Here is an 18,365-nt window from a genome sequence, read left to right as displayed (position 1 = left end):
AAAAGGTAGACACACTATTTCCCCCCCCCCTACCTCTACTCATGGTCAGCAGGTGGGGGCTACTACTTTTAAAAGCAGGTGGGGGCTACTAATCGCTCAAAAATGTGGTGACCCCTGATCTGCAATACAAACTGAGAAATTAGCTTGTTAAGTTTGATCCTGCAGCGCTCTATTGCCCTCTGGTCGCAGGTGCACTTTCAGTAGTTGCGCGCAACCACCTCTGACCACACCAGGCAGACTTTCGGGAACAAGACTAGCAAGCGCTCAAGATCCCAATTGATCATGTCCCCAAAACCCCATACCAGACAAGTGCCTAAATCATTTCCCTCCAGGTGTATTACCAACACATCCGTAACACGCAGTAACTCTGACAGTTGAACAAACTCTGGAAGAAGTTGTACCTAGCACATCCCCCGAATCCCAAACCACCGGACCTCAGCCACCACCAGAGAAAGGACGAAACGATTTCTGCCAGGCCGAAACCCCGCCCGATGATGGGCCCAGTATATATAAGAGTGTCTGATTAGCCAGACCCGCCGGATGGACCTTGCAGAGAAAACATAGGGGAAAAAGCAATCAGCCTGGATAGGCACACATAGGACTTGAACCGCCTAGATTCCCACCTACCAATCCTACAAATAGCCTGCTCCGAAAATCCCAAGTGAGATGCCTCAGTTGCTGCCCCAATGCAGAACGAATTACCTCCAAATTCCTTCCCCGTAATGCCCAGCACCTCCAAAGCCAAACGAAAGAGCCGGATGAATTGAAACCTGGATAAGAAACCCCCATCTGCCTGAATCAGGAATGGGCCTGGAGCCCCCAGGCAAATGGCACAGTAGCACTGGTAACCCACAGCCGGAGATTCTATGGACCCGGGAATCCCGTAAAGTAAAACCCATGTCCCAGGCTGAAAACATCAGTCTTGGACCGTCGTAACAAAAAACGTACCAGCCCTTCCGCGCAGGAGACGTCCTGAAACCAAGTACCCCCCAGAACCTGCTTAGGAGAAACCAGTTCCCCCACCCGCAAGGCACCGAAAAATGCTAAGGAAAATGCCACATGAAATAGTAATGCCTCTAAATCGAAAAAGCACACCTGCGGCAGAACCACCAAAATCCCCAACTGCAGAGCCCCCGATAGGGGCCAATGAGAATCAGCCATCCTAGGCCTCTTCCTCCAACCTCGACATAGCCAAGATGACCTTGTAGTCCTTTGTGACATCTGGCACCCTGGTTAACTTGAACCAGAAACTCAAGGCAGACATCTTCACTGAGACCGCCGATAGCAAACATCCCAACACTTCCCAAAACCATAAGAGGTGCAGAAGACCCTGAAGCCAATCGTCTTTCGAGTGAAAACCGCTGAGACCGCCGATAGCGAACATCCCAACGCTTCCCAAAACCATAAGAGGCGCAGAAGGCCCTGAAGCCAATCGTCTTCCGAGTGAAAAGGTCAACCACTCCCCCCATGCATTATCATGGCGGGTCCAGGTAGCATCCGAGACCGAGTACTGGATCCAAGCCCTCACTCGTTCAGACCGAGGTACCACAGTTCTGTCCTCCGCTTCCCCCCAGTCGTGGCTGCCCTGAACTCCTGCCACTGTGAACGAGAAAGGGCATCCACTGTGACATTTTTAACACCCGGCAGGTGCGCTGCCCTACAAGTGATATTCAAGGTCAAGCAGTCCAGTACTAAACAACTCAAAAGACACACCGCAGGTGAGGCTGACAAGCTGTTAATGGGCAACTCTACCACCCAGATACACTGCCACCATGATCGGGAAAAGCTCCAGGAATGCCAAATTCCTTGTCAGGCCAGCCATGTGCCAAGAACCCAGCCAGGAGTCCGCACACTAATGTGTTCCCAAGATAGCCCCAAAGCCCACCAAACCTGCCACATCGGTGAACAGATGAAGCTCCGAATTAGGCACCTCTGGCGCTTGCCAGTAGGATCTTCCATTGTAATTCTCGAGAAATACGCTCCACACAGCCAAGTCATCCCTGAGAGGCCTGGTCATATGCACAAAGTGAGCACATACGACATTGCAGCCGCAAGACGCCTATTGAACACCCTGCCCATCGGCATGATTCGACAGGAGTGTGGTGGGTGGGGGCCCTAAATACTAATAAGGGGGGCCTAATGTCCTCCCCCCTGCCCCCACCCCTGAGCGGTGGATAGGGGCCCTAAATTGGAATAAGGGGGGACCTGATGTCCTCCCCCGGCCCCCACCCCTGTGCGGTGGGTGGGGGCCCTAAATACTAATAAGGGGGACCTAATGTCCTCCCCCCTGGCCCCCACCCCTGAGCGGCAGGTGGGAGCCCTAAATTGGAATAAGGGGGGATCTAATGTCCTCCCCACTGGTCCCCACCCCTGAGCGGTGGGTGGGGGCCCTAAATACTAATAAGGAGGGGGGTCCTAATGTCCTCCCCCCTGGCCCCCACCCCTGAGTGGCGGGTGGGGGCCCTAAATACCAATAGGGCGGGACCTATTGTCCTCCTCCCCGGCCCCAACCCCTGAGTGGCGGGTGGGGGCCCTAAATGAAAATATTACCCCCCAGGTGACTAGGGCTCCTCAAACCCCTAGTCACCCCCTCCCCCCAAAAAAATGAACCCCCTACCTACCCCCTCACCCTAAAAAATAATGAGGGGGGGGACCTTTAACTAAGTACCTGTAAAAAAAATAAAACTTACCATTCAATGTTTTCTTTCTTCTAAAATCTTCCTTTTTCAGCTCCCAAAAAGGCCAAATATAAATCCATAATAACCGACGCAATAACCCGGCGAAGGGAAGTCTCTACATTTACCTGTCACAGCACTCTGATTGGTTGGTTTGAAATCCACCAATCAGAGTTCTCTGTGTCATTTTACACAGCGTTGGAAAGTTCTTTTGAATTTTCCTACGCTGTGTAATTTGACTCATGACACTCTGATTGGTTACTTAATCCACCAATCAGAGAGTAATGAGTCAAATAGGGGGACCCTTTTTTTTTTTTAACAGTGAGCAGCCACAGACTTTACTAAGTAATTTTTACTAAGCATTAGTAAATTTGGCTGAAAGACCAATTTAGGTCTTTCAGTCTTTTGGTAGATAACTCCCTAATACCAAGTGGCTGCAAGAGAAGTCCCAAAGTGTCGAAGTCCCGAAATTCCGAAATGCCGAAGTTCCGAAGTGTCGAAGTGTCAAAGTTGCTGAATTTCCGAACTGGCGAAGTGCCAAAGTTCCGAAGTGTTGAAGTGCCAAAGTTGCTGAATTTCCAAAGTGTTGAAGTGATGAATTGCCAAAGTCCTGAATTGCGAAAGTCCAGAATTTCGGAATGCCGAACCGAACCGAAAAGGTTCCCCATGCACATGCCTACTTCCTGCACAGGTCCCTCACGCACCTCACTGTGATGACGTTATATGCCGGCTCACTGCAGGACGAAGACAGTCAGACACAGTATGTACACAGTTATACACATATACTGTCAAATACAGCCACATGCACACAGTCACTCACACAATGTCAAACACACAGTTACAGGCAGTCACACACAAACAGTTGCAGGCAGACAGTAACACACACACAACTACAGGCAGACAGTCATGCACACACACAGTTACAGGCAGTCACACACACAATTACAGGCAGACTGTAACACAGTTACAGGCAGCATCACACAGTCATAGGCAGACAGTCACACACACTCAGTGATATGCACACCACAGTTACAGGCAGTCACACACACAATTACAGGCAGACTGTAAAACAGTTACACAGTAACACAGTCCCTCACGCACCTCACTGTGATGACGTTATATGCCGGCTCACTGCAGGACGAAGACAGTCAGACACAGTATGTACACAGTTATACACATATACTGTCAAATACAGCCACATGCACACAGTCACTCACACAATGTCAAACACACAGTTACAGGCAGTCACACACAAACAGTTGCAGGCAGACAGTCACACACACAACTACAGGCAGACAGTCATGCACACACACAGTTACAGGCAGTCACACACACAATTACAGGCAGACTGTAACACAGTTACAGGCAGCATCACACAGTCATAGGCAGACAGTCACACACACTCAGTGATATGCACACCACAGTTACAGGCAGTCACACACACAATTACAGGCAGACTGTAAAACAGTTACACAGTAACACAGTCCCTCACGCACCTCACTGTGATGACGTTATATGCCGGCTCACTGCAGGACGAAGACAGTCAGACACAGTATGTACACAGTTATACACATATACTGTCAAATACAGCCACATGCACACAGTCACTCACACAATGTCAAACACACAGTTACAGGCAGTCACACACAAACAGTTGCAGGCAGACAGTCACACACACATAACTACAGGCAGACAGTCATGCTCACACACACACAGTTACAGGCAGTCACACACACAATTACAGGCAGACTGTAACACAGTTACAGGCAGCATCACACAGTTACAGGGAGACAGTCACACACAGTCACAAGTAGACAGTCTCACACACATGCAGTCACTACAGTCACAGGCAGACATTCACACACAGTTACAGGCAGACAGTCACACACAGTCCCAGGCAGACAGTCACAGGCAGACATTCACTCACACATGCAGGCAGACAGTCCCAGGCAGACAGTCACAGACGCAGTCACAAGCAGACAGTCACATACACACAGTCACAGGCAGACAGTCACACACACAGTCGCAGACAGTCACATACACAGTCACAGGCAGACAGTCACAGGCAGACAGACACAATCACAGTTACACACACATAGCCACTCTCACTTACTGACAGTAAGGGCTGGAGGAGGAGTTGTTTCACTGCAATCACCCCTGGTTTGTAGTACTTGGGGAAGCAGGGACTCCTTTCTACTTTCCCTCAGTGTGCAGCAGTAAGAGGCTGCCATTAGCTCCGCCCTGCATCTGATTTGGCTCTGCCCCATGATCGATCTGTCTCCGCCCCAACTCTCAGTACAGTTCTCAAGCCTGGCCAGCACTGGTGTTGGGGACTTTCACAAAGAGTGGACTGAGGATGAAGTCAGTGCATCAAGAGCTACCACACACAGACGGATCCTGGATATGGGTTTTAGATGTCGTATTCCTCTTGTCAAGCCGCTCCTGAACAACAAACAACGTCAGAAGCGTCTTACCTGGGCTAAAGAAAAACAGACCTGGTCTGTTGCTCAGTGGTCCAAAGTCCTCTTTTCTGATTAAAGCAACTTTTGCATCTCATTTGGAAACCAAGGACCCAGAGTCTGGAGGAAGAATGGAGAGGTACATACTGCAAGATGCTTGAAGTCAAGTGTGAAGTTTCCACAGTCTGTGTTGATTTGGGGAGCCATGTCATCTGCTGGTATTAGTCCACTGTGCTTCATTAAGTCCAGGGTCAACGCAGCTGTCTACCAGGAGATTTTGGAGCACTTCATGCTTCCTTCCGCAGACAAGCTTTATGGGGATGCTGACTTCATTTTCCAGCAGGACTTGGCATCTGCCCACACTGCCATAAGCACCAAAGCCTGGTTCAATGACCGTTGGATTACTGTGCTTGATTGGCCAGCAAACTCGCCTAACCTGAACCCCATAGAGAATCTATGGGGCATTGCCAAGAGAAAGATGAGAGACATGAGACCGAACAATGCAGAAGAGCTGAAGGCCGCTTTTGAAGCATCCTGGTCTTCCATAACACATCAGCAGTGCCACAGGCTGATACTTCCATGCCACGCCGCATTGAGGCAGTAATTGCTGCAAAAGGGGCCCAAACCAAGTACTGAGTCCATATGCATGCTTATACTTTTCAGAGGTCCTATATTGTTCTATGTACATGCCTTGTTTTATTGATTGCATGTAATATTCTAATTTACTGAGATTGTGGATATGGGGTTTTCATGAGCTGTAATCCATAATCATCGCACTTCTGACAAATCACACCTTGAACTATCTTGCTTTGCATGTAATGAGTCTATCTCATATATTAGTTTCCCCTTTTACATTGCATTATTGAAATAAATGAACTTTTGCACGATATTTTAAATTTTTCGAGTATCACCTGTAGAAAAATAAACTACTCTGTTGCTAGAATTGGGTTGAATAGGGAATATGGGCTTAACCCATAAAAAACAATTTAGTGAACAAGAACCAAATGAGGGCAGGAACCCAACTGAAAGGAAAGGGATCTAGCCTCACTGAAATTACCTCCAATTTAAAATCATTCTAAGGTAATAGCAAAAAAAAAGATTTAAGTTTTATAAATAATAAAAACCCAAAAATATAGACAAAACAACAATGTGCACCCCAATGTGAAGTGAATTAAATAGTCTAATCTTAGACTAATTAATTAGTTAAAAAGAATAGGGAATCCAAGGTATAGAGTACCTCAATTAGAACTTGAGATGCCATTTAAGTTTTTAAACATGCAACAAATAATAAAACATGAAAGGAGGATTGAAGTGTGCTTTTAAGGTTATTGAGTTCTTGCAACAATGTTTTACCATGTAAGACTTAACTTTTATTGATGTAGTTAAAAGATGATAGAACACATTTTCCTAATAAGTAGTGTCTATTTTCACACATACAGATGAGATAACTGTGTAATAATACAGAAAACACAAACAAAAAAAAACAAAGTGAATATAAAATAAACGTTCCTAGAAAGGAGAACTCTTAATATTGTTACCGAGTGGAGTAAATGTCCATAGCTCACTAACTCAATACGGTGAAACCATAAGTAAATCCTGATTGCTACAGTAGTTAATACGCTCTGCTATTATTGTAAATATAGATTGTCCTTTAAGTGCCTTAAAGGGTACCTTAAAAACAGATTGTATCTAGATCCCTATATTTTAGTGTGTAATAATTAAGTACTACAGTACATTTGAGATACAAGTGGTGAAAATATAGAAAGGAATTGAATGAACTGGAGAGGGTAAAATAATACATAGAGTAAAAAAAAAAGGGCTACATTTGAAATGGTATATATACAAGGGTTATATATTATATAAAAGTCCAATAATGGCAAGAATGAGAATTAAGGGAAAATGTGCCTGTGGTTGTTATCAAGAGGGTTGTGCAAAGTACACAAAGTATATTCAGCCACAATTACGGCTACTTTCTTGACCTCCCCACTGTATTAAATTGTCCCAATATACCATGAAACTCTGTCTCTATCATATATATACAAAGCCTTGAGCAGCAGACATAGAATAGTAGTATATAGTATAAGGTATGGAGATATGGGTAAAAGAGAGTGACCAGTTAATTAAGGGGTAAACCACATCCCTTGTTCTATCTATCTAATTAAGCCCTCCTCCCTGCCTGCTGCTTTGAGGCAGCACCCCTAGTCCAATCTATTTGCTAATATCTTAATGAATGTTAAGTAAAAACAGAAACATTATTTATCTAGAACCCCATTCTAAACAGTGGGGGGAAAAAAGTTAAAATAAAGGCTCCTGCAGTGCCCCCCTTCCTCGCAACCCCCTACCGCAGTGCTGGAATCCAACACTGATGTCCCTTGCTGCTGGGTCAGGCTATGCCCACGCTCCTCCCTTGCTGACATCGGCTGGCTGGGAGACCTAATGAACATGCATAGCAATTGCTGTGCTCGCATGAGGATTTTCCCATTAGAACGCATTATTCAATGCTTTCCTATGAGGTAAAAGTGGTATGGGTGCCTACAGTGTCCCTTTAAGCTCTATAGATATTTTATTTGCAATACAAAAGCATCAAATACACAAATATTGACAGACCCTAACTTTCATAAACAATGGATTAATTAACTTTATCATGCAATATTTATATCACAAATGTTTTAAATCCCCTTTTGGACTTTTGGCTTTTTGGATAGTAAAATGTATTTGCAACCTTATCCCAAATTAATACCTATGCCCAATATGTTTTACCTATGGTATCTATTGGGTTTATTCCCACTTATTATAGAAGTGTATTACTGATTTACTCAGAAATTATATTCTTGCAACTTAGGGGTGTACTTACTTTTGTTGCCAACGGTTTAGACATTAAAGGGACACTCCAGTGCCAGGAAAACAAATAGTTTTCCTGGCACTGCAGGTCCCCTCTCCCTCCCACCATCCCATCCCATGATGCTGAAGGGGTGAAAACCCCTTTCGGTGACTTACCTGAGCACCTGCTTACCATTCACACCTGAGACCTTGTAACACTAATTAGTCACATGACACCCGCAAGGGAAAATTACTAATTGGGAGATACTGCAAATAAATGTGTCCAAATATAAGCATTTCTAGTAAAAATAGTTGCAGTTTTATCCTGACAAATGTTATACCTGTCACCAATAATATTTATATAACCCACAAACTCAACTTACTAATGTGGATAGGACTGGAAATTAAACCTTAGCTGGTAAACCCAGTTCAACCAATCCCCATCACTATATATATATATGAGGATAAAATATTGTTTTGCTGGATAGAAAGGACACAACTTATATGAAAGAAATCAGATTGTCATGAGTTCTGGATATTGTGGTTGAAAAAAAATATTTGTTTGCTGGCTGAGAACCAGTACTGTAGCAAAAATAAAGTTAGATGCAGTATTGTGACATGTATGGTTTTGTATCAATTGAATTGAAATATTAAATCAATAATATGTGTTAATTTTGTTCAGAGAGTGAAGGATTATTGGGCCTAACTTACATGAGCAGATATGGATAGATTTCATCCTGTACTAAAACATTATACTAAAGTAATGCTTGGTGCATCAATCAATGTTCTTTGATCCAAAATATTTGTCTGTGGGATAGATTATTCCTAAAGAAAAAATATATGGTTATAATGAGAAATTATTTCCCAAAAAAATAAATTATAGTCAAATACGTGTTTCTTTATAAAATAGTTTTCAATAAAAGACATTACTTCCTGAAAATGATTTTAGATTATCGAGTACACATGGCTTGTTCAACCAGCGAACGGCTTGTCACTACTTTTTATCAACTAGCTGGCTCTTATTATGGTACCAGTCACTACTTTTAGTTGCAAGTATTGAAAATAATTCACTGTCTGACACTACTGAAAGTCAGTTACTAAGCAGTGGCTAATGACTCGCATTCTTCTTGGCAAGAGTCTTCTCAGGGATTGTTTAGTACCCAATTGCTCTTAATTGCTAATTAATAATTATTTTAACCAGGGGCAGGTTTGAAAAATCAAAACAAAAAACTACTTTCCTCACTTTATGCTGGCCAACGACTACTTACCACAGAAGGTGAAATATGCATGCTCAGATGTGTGTTCTGTGCATTTCCAGAAAGTCCTTAATGTGGTGACAAGCTGCAAAAATCTAGCAAAAAGTTTGTACACCTGGTGGAAATTTGTACCTGCTACAAGCTACTGGCTGTTGCTAATAGCAACAGTTATTTGCTAATAAGATTGTAAATGAACCATAGTCAGTTACACTTGCTTACTTTAACTGCTTTATTTGGGAGTTGAGGAGTGGGGACACCTTAGCATTTTGTGTCTATAGGCACATGATATATAAGTAAAGTACATTAACACGCTGAGGAATGGGATGTTGAATGGGTCTAAGCAAAGGACTTCTATACAGGCTGCAATAGCTGACTGCAATGCCTTGTACAGATACTGATTTCAGTCAGGTAACATATTTACTGTATGGGGGCATGTGCCCTCAATAAAGCATTTGCCTTTAGAATCCCACAACATATAGTCTGTGGATGCATGCGGTGAAATGCTGCCTACAGTATTTGGAAGTAGATACATACAAAACCCTCTTTGTTGGTCACCATTGTAAAGCCGGATGACATTAATATTGTTGAATGACACAAGTATGACTCCAGTCCTTTGGGAATTCTTAAGAACCTGCCCTGGCTATATCCCTGGAGATTCACCCCTTCTTTACTTGTCAAAGAAACAAATGTAGATTCCTTTGGTTATATTGCTTGAAAAAGACGATCGAAAGGACTGAGACCATCAACACATCCACAGGCAGGGAACATACCACCCATGCGCATACATCTGGAACTGACCCTCAGCTCCAAGAAATTGTAAGTGTAACTCTTGCATATTACCTCAATACTACTCGGATTTGAGGGAGAGTTCTCAGAAGCTTAAAGATGAATTACTAAAATTAACATATTTTAGAAATAGAAAAAAACTTTTAATTGTAATGGATTCTAAGCATTATGCAAATATTATGAATTGAGAATTTAAAACAAATTTAAAATTTTAGGTCAAAAGAGCCCAAATTGCTGGGAATTGAAAGCGAATTTAAAGTAAAATTAAAAGGCCAGAATAGCCCAAATTAGATAAAATAAGTCAATACGGTTTTCAATATGTCTATATGGGCCTTGCCGAGAAATTTTCACTTTAGTGAATTATCCTGATAGTGTTTTTGTTGTTGTTGTTTTTTTTTTTTTTTAAATCAACCTTGGAAGACTATACACATCCCTCTGTTTTGAGTGCAAATGTGTGGAAGAGCAAGGCCCGGAATATAACTTCAAAGACTTTTCAGAAAGTGTATAGATACACTCTGTGTTTCTAAAAATCTCAATAACACACATTAAGCATAAACAAGGGACCATTAAACCAACCTAAGAAAAGAGGACACTAGGGTTGATTATATAATGTGTCCCTCCAGAAAAGGTCCCCAATGACTCTGAAACATATATTAGCATGTAAAAAAGAAAGCATTCAGGATACGCTAGTTGCCTGTTAACATGACATTGGTGCTGTTGAACGTCAAATAAAAAGGTATGATGGTGTTCTATTAACTAATTACATATTAAATAGCCAAGATTTGCACTTAATGTGGTATCTACGTATATATTTTAAAATGTAATAATATTTTTTTTTTCTTTCCAGAGTTAAAAAAACCCAAAACAGAACTTCAATTTAGTTGCAATGTTTATCTACTCTAGAAATGAGCACATAGGAGATCACATATTTTTTAATACAGGCGTTGTTTCCAATTACAGTGAGGATGTTACAGATGACCCAAGAGCCATCCAAACAGTGCTAATGTCTTGTATGATTGGCGTCACCGGAGCAGGGAATGCCCTCGTCATTCTAGGGTTTGTGATAAACAAAAAACTTAGGACTCCAAGCAATTACTTTCTTCTAAATCTTGCCATTAGTGACTTCTTCACAGGTAAATCTATTAAGTGTGTGATAAGTGACCCGAACCAATGTTTTTTACAAACTTATTGATACTTTGTAAAGTGTAAGTTTATGTTAAAATCCTGTGACAAAAGTACTTCTTCCTTTGGTACCTTGTCCTGGGATCAGGGTTTTACAGACAGTCTTTTCAAGCATCAGAGACCTTTCACATGATGGGTAATGTAAATTGACTTGGTGTTTTTATTGTGGCTCCAAAATTCAACATGTTACAGCAAAGTATAACAAAATAAAAAAAAAAAATTGCTCCTTTGAGCACTAACGTAACAAAATAATAAACTAATAAAAATAATAAACTAATAAAAAAACATGTATTTGACTTGTCCATTCCCCAACAGAAATATCCAACGTTTTGTTTCAGTTGCGTTAAACTGCTTCTCTTACACCTCACAGGAAGCAGAATAACTAGCCCAGTGTGTACAAAATCACACCAGACCTATCCAGTATGCACTGAAAACATAACATACACAAAAGGTAGAGGTATGCTAACCACGGTACGGCCAAACAGTATGTCTAATTTCTAATGTTTTATTTCAGATAGACGTTTTAAGGTAACCTTAAATTATTTGAAACAGTAGTTTTGTGTATTTGCATTGAAATAGATATGACTGACTCAGTGTGCACTGAATTAGATCAGACTTGTTCTGTATGTACTGAAAGAAAAAAAGATCAGATTGACCAGGCCCACACAGGCAATATATCCTGACAGAGCGCTATCTAATTAATTTTGCACCCGAAGCATGAACAGAAAAGAACATAAAGTTGATCCCTGATGGAACAGAAATATCCCCGGCAGGTGCACATCCTGTATTGTGAGTGCTGTGCTCTCTGGGTAGATATTGGTGAAGAATCAGAGCATTGCCACAATAATTGGTAGCTAGGATTTTATCCACTCCAGGGAGTGATAAACACTCCCACGAAACAAGCTACCAGGCCCCCCCATTGCAGCCCATTGGTCCACTGGCATCAGAGACAAGCTGTCTCTGAATCCAGGAGGGTGCACCATTAGACAGCCACCCGGTAGTATCTCTGCCCAGCAGCCTTAGTATGAAGGACATTTTGAGTGAACAGTTATCAGCATCTGCTCCCTTGTGATCCTTCTGACTCCTCAGCTTGGACTCCCACAGTTCTGTATCCTGGACTAGATTACACTACCCACGTATGTACTAAATGACATAAAACTGACCCAGTATGTATTGAATTACTTCAAACTGACCCAGTATGTATAGAACTAGACTGGACTGATACACTATCTATCTACTGAGCTAGATCTTACCAGCCTTTTATAAACTGAATTAGATCAGACTGTCCCAGTATGAACTAAACTAGATCTAAATTACCTGATATGAACTGAACTAGATCTGAATGACCTGATGTTAACTGAATTAGGGTACTTCGAAAGAAAGGATAAGGGCACTCCAAAGGTTCAATTTCAGGCAATTTATTGTCACCAGAATGTGCAAAACAACAATTTGACCAGTGTGGTCTTTTTGAAGCTTGAGCTTGAACTTGATAAAGACCACACTGGTCGAAACATTGTTTTGCACAAAGCTTGATGAAAACTTCACTGGTCGAAACGTTGTTTTGTACATTCTGGTGACAATAATTTGCCTAAAATTGAACCTTTGGAGTGCCCTTATCCTTTCTTTTGAAGTACTCTAATTCACTTAACATTAGGTCATTCAGATCCAGTTCAGTACAGATCTGGTTCAGTATTTTGGAATGCCCTTATTCTTTCTTTTGAAGTATCACATTTGGGATTTGGTGCTGAACCTGGATCTGGTTGCACTCTGGTTCTAAGGTTGGAGGATTGAGTAGAGTTCCTCTGTTACATCAACTGAATTAGAGTAGACAGACCACTATGTATTAAACTAGATCAGACTGACTTATTAATTGAAATAGATCAGACTATCACTCAAGATGAACTTATCTAGATCATATAATGACTTAGTATACTCTGAGCAATTTTTCACCAAAAGGTTGTCAAATAGGTCTATGGAACAATTTATGTAGTACGATCAAACATGAACTGAAATAATTTTATATCACTAATAATCGCTAACATATATGGGGCTGATAGAGAATCAGTAATATAAATCTATTACAATTCACAAGCCTGGCACAAAATTAATTTAAAGGACCACTCTAGGCACCCAGACCACTTCAGCTTAATGAAGTGGTCTGGGTGCCAGGTCCAGCTAGGGTTAACTAATTTTTTTATAAACATAGCAGTTTCAGAGAAACTGCTATGTTTATCAATTAGTTAAGCCTTCCCCTATTTCCTCTAGTGGCTGTCTCACTGACAGCCGCTAGAGGCGCTTGCGTGATTCTCACTGTGAAAATCACAGTGAGAGCACGCAAGCGTCCATAGGAAAGCATTATGAATGCTTTCCTATGTGACCGGCTGAATGCGCGCGCAGCTCTTGCCGCGCGTGCGCATTCAGCCGACAGGGAGGAGAAGAGGCGGATCGGAGGAGGAGAGGAGGAGGAGAGCTCTCCGCCCAGCGCTGGAAAAAGGTAAGATTTAACCCCTTTCCCCTTTCCAGAGCCGGGCGGGAGGGGGGCCCTGAGGGTGGGGGCACCCTCAGGGCACTCTAGTGCCAGGAAAACGAGTATGCTTTCCTGGCACTAGAGTGGTCCTTTAAATAGATTAACTTAACTCAGTATGAACTGAGACTCTTTTAATCTGACCTTCTTTGTTGTGAAATAGGCCCAATATGACAATAAATATTGAAATAAATGGCTTTTTGTGTGTTTTTTTAATGCAAGATTTTGATTTAATCAACATTTTTTTTAGATTTATTATGTTAAGAAATATTTTTCTTTAAGTAAGAACAAGGATTTTTATTTAATTAACAGTATTTTAGGTTTCTTATGTAAAGTAATATTTTTATAATTACATATATAAAGAATACAGAAAAATTAAATATCAGATATTTTTGTATGTGTTTACCATTAATTGCCATGCTATACACTGCAGTTTAATTACACAATTAAGAAATTACATATTTTCCAACCAGTTGTCACACTTTGAATTATATACAACATTTTCACATTTTAATCTCGTGAATTAATAATGTATATTTATTTTTAGGTATATTCTCCCTTCCATTGTATATGAATAATTATATTATCAATGAAGGATGGGTTCTTGGAAAAACTATCTGCAAACTATGGTTGGCAATTGACTATACTTTATGTCAGTGTACAATTTACAACATTGTGTTAATCAGCTGCGACCGTTTCCTAGCCGTAACAAAAGCTGTAAGTGTTTGAATAGTTTTAGATTTATTTTAGAACTCTTGAAATCTGGTCAATATAGAAATAATTATTACAAATTATGTATGATTTTGTTCACTACTAATTATCCAGCTAAAGTATTAAGATAAACTGTTAAATTTATTATTCTTTAAGTTGCTCAGCTGTCGATGCTGGCAAAATTCATTAGGTCTTTGTGTAGTTAAAAGGGAAATTACATCATTGAGTAAAACATTGAAAATCACTATAACTTGTGCAAACCTTTCTCTTATGAGATGTTCTATTATCTTTTAAATTGATGTAAAAAATGTGGCAAACAAAATCATATTCCAGATCACATGTTTAATATCTCCTTTTCTCTCTACCGTTTGTTAGATGCAAAAGACAACGTCTATAATAATGTTGGACAAGGCGCTAAGTTGAAGGAAAAAGTGTAGAATTCAACTTTTTTTTTCTCACCTCACAAACACATATTTGTTAAATATAGGTATCATTAAACATAATATTAAACATTTAGAAGTGATAGTTCCCTTCTAAACCATTGAATTATAATGTTAACATGTAGCTGTCGTGTCTATTGGTTGTTAGTGAATGGTGCACTTTTAGAAATGTATATTTTACAGCAATCTCCATATTGCTAATTCCCTGAAGCAGTTTTTATCAATAACTTGTAAACTCTGTATATGGGGGTTAAAATCAAATAATGGCTGTTGTTTGTCAAAAGCTCCTTAACAAGAAGGTTATTTTTATTTTATAGGATACCAGATGAGTCTCCCTTGGGGTACATTCTCTGTCTCCATAGTGATAACTTCTACTAGTTTACATTCTGTTTAAAGAGCTATATCTGCTGCATGTTCCATCTGGAACTGTCTGAAACAATTTCTTACATAAGAGTCCACCTCAGCCTAGTGTAGAAATCTGACTATCCCTATTCTACAGACATTTTCCAAATTCTGTAACCAGGGCTGAGCAGTGAACCCTCTAAGCTCAAGCAGAAGTCCCATCTTCTGCTGTGTTTAGGGGTCTTATAAATCTCTTATCAAAATACTAATTTGATTGATATGCAACAGTGCTCAATATAATCATTAAATTCTCTCCAAGAAGTGATAACAGTAAATGTTTCCTGGGCAGCCTGCACTTAACAGTACCATACTACGTCAGACAATACTAAACTAGAACTCTAATGGGACTCAGAAAAGAGAATTAATGTTGGTAACATTTTTATTTTTGTGTGGTATTTTGCCAAGTTTTTAGTAATGTAACCCTGTAAAAGGAGATATTTATGGCTCAATTTACTGAAAAATGGCCATAAATAGGAAAAGTATTCATGCCTGTATTTCTTTGAAAAGAACCATAATATTTAGCAGTCTGCCTTGCGTTATCTAACGTACAGCTCCAGAGTAATTCATTTTCTGGTGTAAAACTTTTAAAGTAGCACTGATATTGGATACGCCAAGCAAGACCTCAAAGGGATACTGACAATCTACATCGCTCTTTTACCAACAACGTGATTGAACATTAGTCTATTAGTCAACTCAAGCCAGTAAAAGTAGTGACAGTCATAATTGATAACAGAAGCGGTTAGCAACTGGCATTTTTTATTAGTGAATGCTGTTAACTCCTGATCAATACTTGTGAGAATGGCAGACGTTAAACAGACACTATTTACTAAAATAAATGACAGGTGATTTAGCACACAATAGACTTTTCCACTTGTACTGTGAGAAGATTTAGAGATCAAGTGTGAAAAAATCACCAATAGATTTTATATTTTAAATTTTACAAGGCTATTTAAAATTACCTATCTTAGGAAACAAATATGGGGACTCGGTTATGATATCAGGAAAGCATACATTTGAGTAGAGTCTCTGGAAGCAGTTTAAGCAGTAAGTATTGCGGTTAGCATGCTAGTCTCCCACGTTTGAATTAGTGTAGGTCCCCCCGATATTGGGGTACTGTGACGCAGTGGTGGGCTTAACACAATATGGCCATATAGTGTAATTGTTTGTTCGTTTGCTTAAATATATGGTTTTAAGTAGCTTTGTAACATTTATAACAATTTTTCTCGTATGTGCATTGTTACTTAATCTGTATATTATAATGAACATAAACACAAATTAATAAATGTAAAATATTCCAAAACCAATGACCATTTTTGTTTATCATGAAAAGGGTAATCAACTGATGATATGTGTGATTAAAAAAAAAAAAAAAAAAAAAGCACAATAGCACATTTGTAATTTCTCTCTAGGTTAAATATCGAGATCAGCAGAACAAGATGAAACCGGCTTATATGAAGATGGCTGCCGTGTGGATTATAGCTTTCTTGAATTTTGGTCCAGCAATAATAATCTGGGAGTATGCAGCTGGCTACAGTCTGGTACCAGATGGTGAATGCAACCCTGAATTTTACTACAATAGCCGTTATCTCCTCTATTCCTCAGTCTTTGATTTTTTGACCCCGATGACTGCAATTGCTTTTTTTAATCTCAGTATATATTTTAACATAAGGAGTCGTATGAAAGGTAAAGCACAAAACAACTCCTCAAACTTGCAGGAACCCTCAACAGACAATGGAATCTTCATTGTAGAATCTAAACAGTTAGCATCAAACAATGTATCTGCTATTCCACAGGCACACTCTGCACCTCACTCTGGGAAAGGCAAGATAATGCAATTTATTTTAGCAATCTGCAAGGCTAACCAGCAGAGCTCCACTGAGAACAAGGAAGAAATGAAGAACTCTGCCTTATCTAAAGATAAGAAAATGGCAACATCTTTAGCCGTTCTTGTGTGTACCTTTTGCTTATGTTGGGCTCCCTATTCTTTCCTTACAATTATCAGGGAGGGATTCTGCATGGTGTGCATATCCCCAGATGTGTATAATGTTACGTGCTGGCTTTTTTTCCTTAACTCTTTAATTAATCCATTTATATACCATTTGTGTCATCCAGCATTTAAGAAAACCTTGATCCAAATAATCTGTTTTAACAGAACTGGAACTAGTCGTAAGTTTCAATGTTTAGTGAAATTAACAAAGAATCATTAAACTAACATTCAATTATTTTGAAGCTAAAAATATGAATGAAAACCTGTTTTGGTAAGTTACATACAGTGGGGCACATATAGTATAAACATTAGGACTTTTCAAATTTACTCCCACCACAATAATAGTCCTTTCAGGAAGGAAACACTTGATTGATAATATTTAGCGACCAGAAAAGCCAACTGTGAATATTGCATATTAATGAAGGGAGTATAATTAATAAGTATAAAATAAATGTTTAAAGCAGTGCACAATATTACATATATCCCTATGTTTGTGACAGTCAAATTATTACTTGATAAAATTATTATACTTATAAATATGTACCACCTGGTGCCCACCTGTTGCCAGCAATGTTTTAGCACAATGCCATTTTTGTCTTTTAGATCACCGTTCTGAATTTGCAGTACACTATTACCTCTTGCAACATTATTGTTAATACACAGCAGTATTTGGAATACCGTATATACTAGAGTATAAGCCGACACGAATATAAGCCGAGGCCCCAAATTTTACCCACGTGAAAACGTATTGACTCGAGTATAAGACTAGGGTGAGAAATGCAGCAGCTACTGGTACATTTCTAAATAAAATTAGATCCTAAAAAAAATATATTAATTGAATATTTATTTACAGTGTGTGTATAATGAATGCAGTGTGTGTGTGTATGAGTGCAGCGTGTGTATGAGTGCAGCGTGTGTATGAGTGCAGCGTGTGTATGAGTGCAGCGTGTGTGTATGAGTGCAGCGTGTGTGTATGAGTGCAGCGTGTGTGTATGAATGCAGTGTGTTTGTATGAGTGGTGTGTGTGTGTATGAGTGGTGTGTGTGTGTGTGTGTGTGTGTGTGTGTGTGTGTGTTGCAGAGCCTTGGTGGGGGGTTGGCAATTTTTTTTTTATTATTTATTA

The 18,365-nt window shown here is 40.1% G+C and overlaps 1 protein-coding gene across 1 annotated transcript; it reads left to right on the top strand.

Moving 5' to 3' along the window:
- Positions 1-10,867: 10,867 nt before the first annotated feature.
- Positions 10,868-17,932, top strand: LOC134609355 (histamine H3 receptor-like). The gene is made up of 4 exons (XM_063453032.1): positions 10,868-11,129; positions 14,250-14,419; positions 16,665-17,273; positions 17,846-17,932. The coding sequence occupies exons 1-4, from the start codon at positions 10,883-10,885 to the stop codon at positions 17,930-17,932; spliced, it is 1,113 nt and encodes a 370-aa protein (XP_063309102.1). The 5' UTR covers positions 10,868-10,882.
- Positions 17,933-18,365: the final 433 nt, after the last annotated feature.

The sequence above is a fragment of the Pelobates fuscus genome, chromosome 4 (genome assembly GCF_036172605.1).
Source record: "Pelobates fuscus isolate aPelFus1 chromosome 4, aPelFus1.pri, whole genome shotgun sequence".
NCBI classification, from domain to species: Eukaryota; Metazoa; Chordata; class Amphibia; order Anura; family Pelobatidae; genus Pelobates; species Pelobates fuscus.
Note: the sequence above shows the minus strand (reverse complement) of the source record. Positions and strands in the feature narration are given on the sequence as shown.